The 15677-nt window shown below is 43.6% G+C and overlaps 1 protein-coding gene across 1 annotated transcript in view; it reads right to left on the bottom strand.

The window, feature by feature from the left end:
• Positions 1–15677, bottom strand: part of ATRN (attractin) — a 120091-nt gene that overhangs the window by 5985 nt on the left and 98429 nt on the right. The window contains exons 27-28 of the mRNA XM_010580827.1: positions 14015–14122; positions 722–836 (exon numbers count right to left, since the gene is read on the bottom strand). Coding sequence (XP_010579129.1) covers positions 722–836; positions 14015–14122 — 223 coding nt within the window. The remainder of the gene's footprint in view (positions 1–721; positions 837–14014; positions 14123–15677) is intronic.

The following is a 15677-nucleotide window of genomic DNA, read 5'->3' as shown; positions in this document are numbered from 1 at the left end:
GCATGGATGTTTCACTGCGCTTCCCGGACACCCATCATTTCTGCAACCTCCTCCCGGCAAATCCACAGACTAACCACTATTGGCCATCTGGGATTTAGTTCAACACGGCTCACAACCAAACCACCCCATCTCAAACCCAGCTAATACTTTCTTATTAATCCTCCGCTTCACCATGCTCACGAGGCACTGGAGAAACCCCAGTTAAATCGCAAACCGCCCAGGAGATTATGTCTCGGTGCCCTGACATCAGGTTTAAGTGAGAAGGGGCTGAGAACAAGGAAACGTTAAGCTGGATGGAGAAAACATCTTTCTCCAGAGCTGCTAAGAGGAGAGCATGGATACTTTGAAAGGACTTGACGTCTCTCTACAGACAGAGCTAGGAATGAAGGGGAATAGGCTGGTAGACAAGTTACTTTCGTAAGTAACTACTGCAAACCTGTCTGTACCAGATCCCCCTTTTTTCCCCAGCCATAAACTAAACTGTAATCCATATTATCAAATGTTCATCCATCATCCGACCCAAGAAACTGAATCAAACCTCAGGTCGGAAGCTCGCAGGGCCCAAGCCAGCTAGCTTAAAATAACCCGAGCACATCCTCAGCTGCGGTGCGGATACAGCAGTTAGTACGGGATCAAGTCTGAAACTGTAAGGCGACTCTGTAAGGCTGGGGAAGGAGCACGGAGTTAATACCAAGCCAGTGGAGACAACGATATTCCTCACCTGACTGTCCTGGTGGTGGTATACCCCCAAGTCCTCGAGGCAACCTCACGAATACAGAGAGAACGGCTGCTTTGTTCCCAAAGCAGGGCTCCAGCGCTATCGGCTTTGGTACAGTCTGCAGCAAGGGAAGGAAGAGGAGAAAACAAATGTTATACGGTGTGTTACACCCTCCCTCTTCCCCCAGCGTCATCTTTTTCAGATCGTACAAGCTTCAGGGCACGAACCATGTTTCTGCACTTGGCAAATTTCCAGCATGTAGCTAGCAAAGCTAAAACCAATGTTAGTAACGATCAAAACCCTAGTCATCGCAAAAAAACCACATTTACTTAATAAAAATCTAGCTATTAAGAAGTCGAGCACTGCACAAGGCTTGTATTTCTCCCTAAATTCAGTAACAAAGGAGCAGCTTACGCGAAACAACAGGATTGAGGTTTTTTTCCCTTCAAATCCATCAGCAGCCTATCACAAATATCGGCACGTCTGACCACTGCGATTTGGCTGTTCAACTTCTATTTCCAGAGTTTAACTCCACATAACACCTCTGCAGCACTGTAGCATTAACACAATAAAGAACATTTACCCCCAAACCACACTCGATTTCACTGCTGCTTGCTTTAAACTGTGTTCCCCCAATTATGTCTTTCATTTCAGTTCTTTCCCAAGGGGTCGTGTTCATTTCTGAGTGGTCTTCTAGACCACTTTGGACTATGTTCTTAGGTAGCTGGCTGCTCTGGGAGCCGAAAGTGCTTTAGAAAGCCTACTGGATTGTATTGTCCTTTTTTACACCGAAAAGCAGAGGATTCAGTGGAGCAGAGGACCAGTTTGTGATCCTGGCTCTGGATCTGGTTTCAGTGACCTGTTGTATCCTAAGATGCTTAACATGCTTTACTGAAGCCCGTTTACTTTGAATACGGATATTTCACACTTACATTACAAACATGGAAATGAAATAAAGTTTTCAGATAAAAAGTGAATTGATAATTACGAAGATACAATGGGCAGCCAGCTCTCTCCCGCCCTAGGGGAGCGGCGACTGGATCCCTCGCTGACCCTCGGTGTCTTTGAACGTCACCCTCCCACTGTACTCTTGTCAAGATTTTATTTGAATGGCCAACAGCTAATTTCAATATGTCATTAGAAAGAAAAGATGCAACAGCACAGCCCAGAAACTAAAATAGGTTCTTACCTGAGCCGGGCCCCGATCCCACACAGAATTACACGCAATCAGTGTTACTGTGGGATGGCACAACAGTAAGATGAGGATGCAAGGTTACACCTATGAGTACGGGTACAAGAGAGTGCCTTCTTTTGTTCCACATAAGCAACAAAAGCTGAGAAACACTATTTTACCTGATACGCTGAGTGCTTTCTGATCTCTTGTTTAGTATGGATAAATTCTACCCTGGTATTAATGAAATAATTATTGCTTTTTCCATTAGGCATAAAATTGTACTACTGTACTTAAATGTTCAGCAGAAACTCAATACAACGCGAGACACTGAAAAAACTGGAGTCAAACAGCTATTGAATTATTGCTGCTCAATAAAGAAGAAAAAAAAGAGATGACAGCAAGCAAAATGAAACTTAAAACTGTTTTCATATCTCATATTTACTGTAATGATTGCAACAACAATTTGTTAGTCTGTGCAAGGTAGATAAATACGTATTCTACAGGCTATAACGACGTAAGCTGCTGTCTGCCTGGTTTATGACTGCAGATTTCTTCATCTTCTCCCCACCCCCAACAAAGGGATCAAACTCAAAATAATGCTTTTCCCACAAAGCAACCAAGCATACCGTGGTGCTATATCCCAGAGGCGACTCAATTACCAGAGGTAATGGAGAGAGCACAGAGAAGGCAACTGCAGAAATACAGCCCGCAGACGTCTGGCGTACGAATGGGAGCACGCACCGAACACAAAGTTTATTTTCTTTTGGAGCGAGCCAAGTACCTTACTCCACTGCTAATAAAACAGCCCTGCTGAGTCCCGGAGGCTGGAGCGCGGCGCTTGGGTGTTGCAGCGAGAACTCACGCTCGTCCTCGGCGTGGGGCAGAGTGAGCAGCAAAGATGAAGTAGCGGGAGGAAGAGGAGGATGAGAACAGACTTTTTAGCAGGGCCTGTTGCGGTAGGACAAGGGACAATTGTTTTAAACTAAAAGAGGGTAGACTCAGAGTAGATACAAGGAAGAAATGGTTTACAAAGAGGATAGTGAAACCCTGGCACAGGTTGCCCAGAGAGGTGGTCGATGCCCCATCCCTGGAATAATTCCAGGTCAGGCTGGACGGGGCTCGGAGCAACCTGATCGAGTTGAAGATGTCCCTGCTCATGGCAGGGGGGTTGGACTAGGTGACCTTTAAAGGTCCCTTCCAACCCAAACCATCCTCTGATTCTAATCAAAACGCTTCTGCAACTCTGTTCTTTCCCCAACATATAAATCGTTCGGTACAACTCTAACATGCTTTGTAATGTCATGGGGATGCTCAGCAGCACACTCATCATCCTCCCGCCAATATGCAGAAACAGGAGGCTGGAAAATACTTCTCACGGTCACCGAATCCAGCCCTTCACTAATGCAGGTGACTGCACATAAAAGTGCAATGCTCTGCTTTAAAAGCAGTTAGACTTTCAGCCTGTGCCATCACCTCCATGAGACCTCTCCAGAGGCTCCCTGCTCCTGGATCTCACCCCTCTGACACCAGAAACTTTCTTCTAACCTCAATTCTTTCCCACCTGAATTTATTCATCCATCTGACATTCTTCTATGCCTTAACCCTCTCCCTGGGCTTTACCCTACTGTAGAGCTCTGCCTTCGTTTGGCTCATCTGAACGAGCAGCGCTCTGAATTTCTTCTCTGAACACCAACACTCCCTTCCCCAGCTCTCCCAACAGTCCTTCTCTGCACCTCATCTACTGCTCTGGACCACGGCTGGGTGACCCCCGTTGCATTTTAGGCTCCGTAATGGTATCAAACCCACCCTGATTCTCCTGCACGTCATAAAATGGTACGGAAGAAAAGTTCATTATACAGCTCTCAGTCACAGAGCTGAAGGGACCCTGCGGGTATTTTAGCTCATCCCTCAGCCCCAAGCAGGACCCTTCCTCCTCCTCTGCCCTTTCCAACTAATGAACCCTGAGCGTGCAGCAGAAATTCTCATTACGAGTCCCTTTGGGTACAATCTTTCCCTTTCCACGGGATTTTTATTTTGTTCCTCAAGGTCACACGTCTTCCTCCTCTCTGCTCTCCTGTTCCCACTCCGAACCACGAGGAGCTCCTACGCAGACGTCGCTGGTGCTGAAAGAGCCCAAAACAGGCAGCCGGTGCTGTCCCCCAGCGAGTGACAGCAGACCCCGGCCACGCCGATACCTAAAATTCAGTGTTACTTCACAGGGATGAGTCCAACCCCCATGCTGCAGTGAATTTTTAATCTACCTGATGTACCACGGATAGTTGAGGGCAGGGGACATACCTCTGAGCCTCCTTCCTTCCCTCGTCAACCTGCTCAGAAAAGCTGAGCGTTAGTAAAAAATTATTAATATTTCATCGCATAGGGAACTTTGTTTCTGTTAACCACGCAAAGCAAGGAAGTATACTTTCTATAATGATGCATGCAAAATCTGTCAGGCAGTTGCAAGCTAATTTGGAAGGAATTAAGCACAAGATCATCTCGCTGCACCTAATCTCAATCTTAAATCGAAAAGGGGAAAAAATGGTCTACTGTCCATCAAAACCAGCCATTTTCCTGAGACAAGCTGCAGTTAATAACAGCAAAAACCAGCATAAAGAATCAAGTCCTGCAAATTTATTTTTGACAGCACCAGTTCAGGCACCTGCTTTTTGAACTGTGACTCATACAGCATCTCATCTCCAAGCGTGTGCTCGCCAGGCCAAGAGACAAAGCGCAGCCTGATGAAATGACTCACACGCCGAGTGACGGGAATGTTGAATTTGATGCAAGCAAGAGGTCAGCTGGGAGTGAAGGGCATACCGTGCCCTCTGCGAGATATAGAGCAACCCAGCAGTGGAGCCGGGGGACCGTATTCTGCAGACACGGAGGAAAATACATGCGTAATTCAACCAGCAACTTAATGGCTATCTTGATTGCGGATCTCACCCACGGCTGACCTCGCCGTGAGCCTGCTCGTGTTTTGACGTGACCTACGTAGGTGCTACCACGGCGCAAAGCAGCTAAGGAGAAGCTGGCTGCCTTCATCAAGTTGAATTTTCGTGGGGAGACCCAAGAAGAGCTCACGTCTCCTTTCCTTCCCGACGTCTGCAGCACATCTGCCTCCTGCGTGGTTTCTGAATGCTCTTGTTGCAGATCCAAGCTGTTTTTCTGCAGGAAGGTTTGGAGTGGACTTGGGAACCAGAGATCAGGTCATTCTAAATGCTTGTGCTTCAGTCTGACAGGTGGCTTTTAGTGGCCCACTTAAAAAAAAAAAATCCCATAAAATTTGTAGATCTCCAAACTTTGTAACACCTTTCATCAGATGGTTAAAACGAGCCTCTGCCAGAGACTTTTATTTAGAGTGTTTTGATAAACCCATTGTTGAATTATAGAAGCAATTCCTTTTTATTGAAGGCTTAATGGCACAATAAAGTAGACATTATTCAAATCTATGCAAATAAGGTGCATCCCTCAGACACTTGGCACATGATGACTGCTTTGAGCGGTGCCTGAACAGCAGAGTCCCACACCGGGAGGGGGGCACAGAGGGGAGAGCAGAGCCCAGCTGCTGGAGCAGGCGGACAAAGACCACGGTTAATGGGAGAAGAAGATCTCACCTTTGGTGGTGGGTCAATCCGTACATGCCAAATTGCCATCCAACAGCCCATCAGAAACGAGCCGTGCGCTCGACTCGCGAAACACAGAGCACGCGTGCACCCAGCCAACGCGTACGGACGCAGTAAGAAAGGTGTAGCCAGAAAACTATCTTCCTTCTGGTTGTAACCAGGATGGAGGTCAGCGAAGGGGATGCTCTTCTGCTGCCCGGGATGTATCTGTGCTATGAACAGACAACTGCAGCTGGTCCACCCGTCAGGCACGCTTCCCTAAAGCTACTTCTTGTCATCAAAGAAATATTGTGAGTGAGCTGGAGGGACAATTTCACGCAGCTGATCATACAGTGATAGAATAATTTGGGTTGGAAGGGATCTTTAAGGTCACCTAGTCCAACCCCCCTGCAATGAGCAGGGACATCTTCAACTCGATCAGGCTGCTCCAAGCCCCATCCAGCCGGACCTGGAATGTTCCCAGGGATGGGGCATCGACCACCTCTCAGGGCAACCTGTGCCAGTGCCTCACCACCCTCATCATAAAACATTTCTTCCTTATATCTAGTCTGGATCTATCCTCTTTAGTTTAAAACCATTGTCCCTTGTCCTGTCGCTACAGGCCCTACTAAAAAGTCTGTCCCCATCTTTTTCATAAGCCCCCTTTAAGCATGGAAAGGCTGAAATAAGGTGTCCCTGGAGCCTTCTCTTTTCCAAGCTGAACAAGCCCAACTCTCTCAGCCTGTCCTCACAGCAGAGGTGTTCCAGCCCTCTGATCATCTTCGTGTCCCTCCTCTGGACCCGCTCCAACAGGTCCATGTCTTTCCTGGGCTGAGGACCCCAGAGCTGGACGCAGAACTGCAGGTGGGGCCTCACGAATATGGAGCAGAGGGGCAGAATCCCCTCCCGCGACCTGCTGGCCATAAATACCTGACTCTTTCTCCTGCAAGAGACTCTGATGGCTCCTCCACACCAGCAAAGCTATGATCCATGGACATGGCGGGGAAAAAAACCCAACAGCTAGGAATCAGGATAGCGCAAATCAGCCAACAAACCAGCAAAGACCTCTCAGCCCGGCACACAGATTTAAACACGCTTTCCCAGGCAAGGCACACCATCAGGAAGGTGACCTGCAGCGCTTGGTTTTTAACTGGGAAGCGCTATCATGTGTTTTGGAAACAGTGACTACCCTTTTTTGAATGAAAAAATAAAATTAATGGTATTTTAATAGGCAGTGACACAACCCCATTGTTCCTGGAGGCAGCGAAATCTGTTCTCAGCTGTTTTCCAGAGATGGTTTTACTGGTCAAAACCAGCACTAAAAAGCCAAGCAATTTCAGTTGTTTATGAGTTTTGATATGTACTTAACATGCGTAAAGCTTAAACAACAATAGAAGTTAAAAGCAGTAAGAGACCTATTAGGTCATCTAATTAGTCCACCTTCTCCAGCAGGATTTTCTACACAAACAGGGCATTTTCCAGGACTTTGTCTGGGCTATTTCTAGGTGACCCAGGTGTGGAGTGCACCACCAGTTCCCTTGGGAGACAATTTCACAGCCAAATGCTTTCTGCAATCAAGTTGAATTGCGTGATGTTCAACCTAAACATTTCTTTTTTATTTCGTCTCATTATTTCTATTTACGCTGCTTATATTCGACAAATTCGAAAGGTTAATAATGTGTCACATAAACCTAATGGCTAGAACAATAAATATTCTGTGTAATTTAAAAAACACAGCATCAATTTTATTTAGGTTCTGTAATACACTGCCAGCATATTGCTTCTCAAAATGTATCAAAAAAAATAGTGTAGAGAATTTTTTTTCCTTAACAAGAAAACATATTTCTGTGGTTTGATCAAATAACTCTTACATGGTTTTCAATTTCCAGTAAGGAAATTAAAATAAAGGAAAAATCTTATGGTGGGGGAAGAGAAGAGGACCATTACCGAAACAGTTCAACTTTATTATTTGCTTCCACTTCTTCAGATGATTTCACTCTCTAGAAAAAGGGTCAAATTCCATTTGCAAGTTTTTAAATTGTGCCATTAAAAGCTGAGTGAACATTTGTAAAATAAGTTACAAGCAATTTTCTGTAAAAAATAGAGTATTAAGTTTTAAAAATCAAATTCTCAGGGTAATATGTATGTCCTCCAAGGTAGAGATGAATGAACTCCCAGCAATAATTTGCAGTAAATGAGTCTAGATTAAATATTTACCTTGTCCCTGATATCTACTTTGGAAGCGACACAGGGGCTGGGGAATGAATTGCTCACAATGCAGCTCCACCACTGGGTTCCTGCATGTGAGGAACTAAATAAAAATCATATTCAAGCCTTTAGATGAATGCTAATGGTCTGAAATTGAAAATACAGATCTGAGTATCCTGAGTTACCAACAACTGGGAGTGTATACGCAAACCAGCCTCCACAAGGCAGTGAGTTTGCTCCCACTGCATTTAACAACTGCTTTCTCTTTTAAAGTGCACATTGTCAATCCAGCAAAACACAGACACAAACTCTCGGTGAAGGAAAGGATTTCGCTAGGCAAGTTTGTATTTCAAAAGCAGTCACCCTGAAATGACAAAATCTCATGTCACAGCTTTGAGCATCGCCACTCACGTAAGTCAACGCTCACCCTTCTTCTTCAATTCCCTGCTGATGCCCCGGGGAGGGGATGGGATGGACGAGGCCATGGGTAGCAAATCTGGGCAAAATATATATGGCCAACGGTAGATATTTATTTTGATTTTGTACGGGTGAAGAGGCAGGATTTTTCTGGTTCTTTTTGACAAGTTGGCTGGTTTTTGCACATGAAGACCTGTAAGTAAAAACCCCAACGAAATACGACAGTTGGATGAAAACTGCAAACACAAGACACACAAAACAACTACTTGGCATAAAGAAATGCAAATAGGTCCCTGATAATGTTTTTGAGAAGCTGCTGGTGTTATTAGTACTTCAATCAGAAGAGACACTCGTTTGCACTAGAGGGAAAAAAGAGCTTAGAAAAACTCTCTCCTGTGGGAAGCTTTGCGCTCCTTCCTCTACTTCCAGCAAATTCCTCCTTATCAGCTCAAATCAGGGTCCATTCTGCTGAAAACTTTACAGTCTTCAAACCTCAAACTAGTTAAATCTCAATTATTGGCCAAATAGTCCCTAAATACAAGGCAGGCTTAACAGATGTCTCCACTGATCTCATAATAGCTCCCTTCCAAACATTTATATTCCACATTAAATTACGGAAGTGGCAGAAGTTTGCCCCCAAGTCCCTAATTTTGCAACAGAAAGCAAACCAAGATACCTGACCCTAGTTAACTGGAAATAATTCATTAGGTGAAGGTTTTATCAGGTATTTTTGTTGTTGCTTTCACAGTACGGATCACAGCCAGACTATATGCAATTTTAGTGCAGCTAATCTGTTTTACACACCTCGGCTGCCCAGATAACGCTCCCTTCTTACCACCGGCAACTCCATCTAGCACGGCGCTCCTTCAAAGGGGATCACGCACTTCTCCATGAATTAGAAAGTGGGCCAGCATAAGCAGAATTAACACCGACCATACAGTACAAGCTGGGATGTTGCTTGTTGTGGCGTGTCCCTCATTTGTCTAGTGAGTGGAGGTGCTTTTGCTAAAGACAAGGAGACAGCTACACACTGACATGCTTTGAACGCCTTAGCATTAATGCAAGGAAAAGCTTCTAGAACCAGCAAATGCTAGAAACCCCAGAAATAATGCATTAGAAATTAAATTGCATTTCAAAAGGCAAGCTAACAAGCCCGAGCAGCCTGCGTTAGGCAGGTCAGGCGAAATAAAACCAGCCTTTCTGGCCTCGAAGGCTGCGCGCGAACCATCTCCAGCAAATGCCACATCAGATTAAGAACATTCGGTTTGTGTTCTCCCCCCTCAATTTCATCCCCTTCCTCCAACTATTATCCTTTTGAAGGTAATGAATGACTCTCCCTTTCAGCTTATTCATACCACCTCCGAAAAACCCTAACCTGTTCTGTTCCCCTCTAATGCATCTCAATAGCCTGGTCATTTCTACTTAAGACTGCATTTATGTATCACAGCTCAAACCTGCCAGCCTTCCGAATCTCCCTGCTTGCATGAGGACCCCCGATCTCAGCTCGGTGGCACGGCCAAGTGGGAAACTTCGTGTTCGCTGTGCTTACGCTAACCCAGTTCATTTTAAGTGAAGTTGGGTGGGAGGGGGGGTCACAGAAGTTGGTCCATCAGCGAACTTGATGGACTAATAGTGGGTCAATAACATGGGATGTAAAGGGGAGAAGTGAGTCATCAAGAGCGACAACCAGAACAGGATAAAAGCTGTAAAATCCATCAGTTCCTTGGCCCTTGGCTGTTCTTCACTGAACTTGTCTCACTGCATGAAACAGCCCAACACAGAGCTACACGTAAAAATTAAGACGAAGTCGCCCTGTGGAAGCGCTGGAGCTCGGCGATGCCTCGTTTCAGATCATTCCTCACCGCAGCGGTGCCCCTGCAGCTTCCCCAAACCCATCGCCCCGTGGCACAGCACTTCTAACTTCTCGCATCTCTGCTCCTTACTGCCGGTTGCAACTTCACTGCAACGTAAAAGGAATTTCACAAGGGCACCGCTTGGATGCGAAATACAAATAGACTGAAAATAATAAATCTGTGGTATCCCTTGCCCACTCCTAAATCAGCCCACCACTTCATCTCTGTACTTCTTGAACAGATGGGACCTTCTGGCAGTCTTTAAACCACTCAACAGCACTTTCCTCCATAACAAAGCAAACTAATTACTAGAGTGAGATGCTATTTTCCATCAATTTTTCTGCTATTTTTAAGGAATCAGCCAGCTTGGTGAGCTGATGTCTGATTAAGGATTTGCAGTGAAGCTATTTTGCCCTCAGAAGCTTAACGCAGCAGAATTAAATGCACGTCGGCATGAAGGTACAGAACATGCTAAATGAACTTCAGAAGGATTTTGCTCACCAAATACTTCTCTTGCTCCATTTAGGCAACTATAGATGTGGACAGCCTGTCAATCACAGATGCAAAAATAATCACCTCTTAGCACTGGCTTCGCACGTTGGATCCCTAAACGCAGCACAGCAAAGGCTGCTCTACGGACCAGCTCTACTAGGCAAATGCTCCGTTTTACAAGAGTGTTTTTCAAATCCCCTAAAAGCTTCCAAGCCAATTTTTTTCCAACTTAAGGATAATTTTTTCTAAGGCAACAATTTTCTTGTTGATCCTGTAGGTGTTTTGTTCAAGCTAAGCATTTGCTTGCTATGCTGTGTATGTGTTTTTCCCAAGAATCTACAAGCATTCACTTCATGCCTTTACCAAGTTCAAGATACCTGGAAATCAATGTCAAAATTACAAACTTTCCAGATTCTTCAGGAAAGCTTCTTCTAAAAATGGCTGCAGAGAACTACAGGACTTAGATTAATTAGATAACAAGACTTAAAAAAGCTGGAGTTAGAGCAATACCAGTTCAGACACTTGGATGAGTCCCAGATATCCAGGGGAAAAAATTGAAAAAAATTGTGATACGCAGCACCTCCAAACGCGCAAAAAGCTGCAGAGAAAAGCCAATGGATTTTGTAATAACCAAGCAAATTTAGTGGCAGATTTGTGATCCAGTGGGTATTTGTTGAGTAGGAAATAAACCAAAGCAGCTAGTTCCGCGTTGCTTAGCTGCAGACTGTAATATGAATAGTTTCCCTGCAGGTAAATCACTTTCTATTACTTCTAAGTACCCCAGGAAAAATACTAATTGAAAACACGGTTCTAATACTGTCCAGCTGGAAAACATTAGCTTAGGATGGAACTAGCTTGACACTGGCTGCCAATGGGCTATGCACAATGGAAAAGGAAATTAATCTCTTGCAGACAAGACATCCCATTTTCCACTTCTCCTTTGTAACCCTCAAATAAACTCGTTATTAACCAAAGGCTTTGATTCACATGGGGAAAGAAAAAAATCAATGCATTTATGGTAACACAAGTCTGGATTTCTTGCATTAAAATGAAGGCTCTCAAATTTTGACACAGCAAATGGCAAAGTGACTGGAGAATGGCTTACGGTCCGACAACATAGCAACTCTTTTCTTGGCTAATAATTAAAGAACAGACAAAATACAAAGAAAAATGCAGTTTTACAATTCCGTATTGGCCCAGCCCATCTTCCTGCAGCTCCCTCCTGCTGAGAGCTTTTTTCCCATGCAGGTGCAAAACGGATGAGGAAAAAACTGAAGCTGACCCCACAGATACTGAGACTGCTTTTCCACTTCTATTTATATTCATTTATATGCAGCATCCAGCAGGCCGGACTATCTCAGAAGGGTCATTTCCCAAATTGCTCGCAACCCACAAGCTTCCTGAGCCTCCTCTCCCGTCCATGTGATTTCAACTTTTCTGAAACACTCCAGACTTTTATGCATACTTTTATCCACTATCCAAATTCTCCAAGATGATAAAAAAATATATAAACCCCCTCAAAATTTAGCGACTCTTCTCGTCATGGAAAAGCATCCTTGTTCTGCACCCAGATCTTCCAGCAGATGAAGTTACCCGCTGGCACAACAGTCTATGTCCATGTTCCCTGCTTGGCTTCAGGTCACTGTACAAGGTTTGCACCATTTGCCTGAATCACACAGTCTCATTTATGCTTGAAGTTGATTAAGAAACATTTGTATGAGTTATCAGCACAGGGGACAATTAGCAGTCGGTAAGAATTTCTGGGTCTAAAAAAGGACATCTGTCCGCAGTCTTATTTATTATGCTTAAAACCGGCTTCTCCATCCGTTCTTGAGCAACCCAAGGAGGTCACACAAGTGAGACATGGAAGATGACGGCAGACACGGCAAGGCAAGGAAACTTAGCTGCGAGTGAGAAAAAGATGAAATCCTGTCTGTGGTGCTGTCTATGGAAGCACTTCAAAAGAGAAGAGTTCAACATTCCTATAATCAAAGAAGAGACGGAGAAGAAAACAAAAAGCAGAGCGGTATGGAGGAGAAAGCGAACAACAAAGCCCAAATGAAGAAGGAAAAAGCACTGCCGGCTGAACAAGAGGAAAAATGACACACTAATCAGAACATAAGAGATCCAAAGTTTACTAACTTCTCTGTAGTTTTTGAGTGCAGACAAACTTCTCAGAGAGATCAAAAAGTTCAGGACAGCTTTGTTCTGGCCTGATCCTACAGGAGAGGTGCTTTTAGTTAGCTTATTTCCAGAAAATGGAAAAAGGGGAAGGGAAATGCCCCCCAGACAGACAGACTGCAACACAAAACTATCAGCAGCCAGGCTACAGCCTCACAAATCTGCCTCCAGCCCAATGGGAACATCAACACACATCCCATGACTTCTTCGATGAAGCAACAAAAAAGCCAAAACAAAACAACAAAAAAAAAAGGCTCATTCTAATTTGTTGAGCGACAATCCAATTTTGCAAGCATGTATTTCAAAGGCACCAAGAACACGGTAAATAGCCAGAACAAATAATGGAACTAAGACAATATATTGAAAAGCTGCTTCTATGCAGTGTCCACCCAGAAAATGCTGCAGGACACCAATCAGGTGGAAAAAGTGTTACAACTTGCTGTGAAAGACTATATTCACACATAAATAAGGAAAAGCTAAAGCTATACAGGCAACCTGAATTGTGGCATTTCCTGATACTAAGGCCAAGACTCCCCAAACGGAAGTTCTGGCGTTAGATTGTTTTCATGTGCTTTACAATAATTAAAATACACATGTTTTTTATAGAAAAGCATAACTTACTTTCTTGTCACAGTAACAGAAGGTGAGAAACTTTGTGCCTGGACTAATGAGGAAGACTTCCAAAAAACTGAAGTCTAAACAAAACAAAACAGCTACCTTAGGAAACAAAAATAGTCAGTGTTCTCGGGTTCTTAATTTTTTCTTTTTGTATACAGGTCTGCTAGCCAAAGCATCAACATCAAAAAGATCCTTTAATTCATTAGTCTCCTTTTAAATGTTTTTCCTAAAAATACAACATGTTGTGTCTAAGAACACGCCAGCCTGGTGTAAGACAATAATTTCTCCACACTCCTATTTGCGCATCACAAGACGTATTTGAAAATATATTTATAATCAGAAATATGTTAACACTATTACAGTACAGAGACACGATTATATTCCTGTTTGCTTTGCGATATCACAGAAAAATGGTTTCTATTTGCAGCACCTATAGCCATTTCTAGCCAAATGTTCTACTGTGTAAAGCCGCATTCTTCTCTATTTACAACGCATAAAAACTAACAAGGCAAACACAAAATCTCATACCCTACACACAGTATAACTTTTATCTAAACCAGCCCAAAAGTTGTAAATGCATACCTGAAGGGATAAAAGCAAATGAAAACGGTATCTGTTGGCCATCCCGGACTTACGGTTTCTTGCAGGTATATAACAAATAAAGAATTGGGGATTATTGCGTTAACCACAGTTTAAAACAAGCATCCCTGATTAATTGCGGTAAGGATCATCCTGAAGCACCAGCTCTCACCTTTATGCTTCCCCCAATGAGATCTGGCGGCTCTTCGTCTGTTTCTAAGGCAACGTTGATGGAGGCGAAGGGGCGACTTGCCATCTGTTGCATCTCACGGAGTAGTTGCTAATTTAATAAACAGAAAAATATTATCATCATATTGTTCCAACACAAAGATGAAAAAAACATGCATCTGAGAGGTTTTACCCAATACAAAGGGATATCAATGAATATGGAAAAATAACCTCCTGGTGTTTTAACGGGCTTAAGAGTACAGACAGATTATTCTAAATATTCACGCTACTACAATTTAACGAGTTATTGCAAGTAAAGCTACATGCCCAGTCTTAGCCTGACTCGTTTGTGAGGGAAAACACATGTGCTTAAGTCTCCATAAAGCAGTTATTTACTTTTTAAGCTGTGTTACCCTAGTTGTTTGTCATCACCTGTCCAGGGCATGACAGGACTCCGTAGGATTTGTGGGAACCGTTTTAAAATTAAACTAGCAGCAGTACATAACTACTGTAAGAAAGAATTAGATATTTTTTTATAACAGCACTAGCAAAATGCTGTCAGGCACCTATTGAATAATCATCTTTTTTTATTGTTTGTTTCTTTTTTGAATGCAGCAAATGTATCAAATGGCAAGCATGTCCTTGCTGCAATATGTTTTATTAAAATAGAAAACCTTTTCCTGGGTAAACCTCTGCAAGCCTTCATGACACAAGACATCTCTTTATTGTCCTCTTAAGCGCTTTTAAGCATTACGATGCAGCTCCCTTTTTTTTAACACAAAAAAAGACACTTCCTATACGGCTGGGCTGGAAAGAGCATTTCAATTTTAGCTGAGCTACGGACACGCTTCTTTTTGGCTTCAGCAGCTAATCTCTAATACTAACAGCAAGCTACAAAACCTATATGTGGATGCAGAAGCCGTAACCCTAATTCCCAGAAGCAATGGGTCTGATGTGACTCGGTGCCCCTATTTAATAAGGGAAGAGGCACACACTTTGTAAAGCATGTAGAAAACCAGCAGTCTTACCCTTAAGTGCAGCAACTGCCTAAAACCACTTGTTGTATGCAGCTTTACACATTTAGCGTTACTACTTAGCTACAGCAATACTAGTTACACTCTTATTTTACGTAAGATTGAGCCACTACCAAATGCCCTCTATACTTCCCACCATCACCACCCACATTTCCCCATTAAGTTTGGGCAATTTGACACTCCAAGCCCTAACTGATCATTTACAGCACTCAAAAAGTGCTAAAGAAAACAGCACAAAATGCAGCGTGCCCCAAATAACTCCCATCTAGCACAGCAGAAGAGGACACAGCACACAGGCAAAAGGAAGATGCTGCTATCCAACGTGCAACTCGTTTGGACAACGCTAATTACATCAGCATTTTCTTGAACTCATAAACCTTCTCTGGTCTTTTCTTTGCCAAGTTATCTTTTAGTTTGGGGTTTTTTTTTTTGCGTAGAAAACTGGAAGATTGTCTCTGTGAGCTTGGGGTTCAGGCAAGGAGGCACGATGGGATCAATGCAACCAATCTTGGGGGGGTATATCAGCCTCTATGGCTCTCAGTTGAATAAAAATCATGTAAAATTTCACTGCCGTAAAAGGCAAGTGGTAAAGTTTTGCTTACTCTCTGAAAGGGTGGGGGGGAAGCATTTTCG

The sequence above is a fragment of the Haliaeetus leucocephalus genome, unplaced genomic scaffold (genome assembly GCF_000737465.1).
Source record: "Haliaeetus leucocephalus isolate CR32 unplaced genomic scaffold, Haliaeetus_leucocephalus-4.0 Scaffold741, whole genome shotgun sequence".
In the NCBI taxonomy this organism is placed as follows: Eukaryota; Metazoa; Chordata; class Aves; order Accipitriformes; family Accipitridae; genus Haliaeetus; species Haliaeetus leucocephalus.
This window is presented reverse-complemented; position numbering and strand designations above follow the sequence as displayed.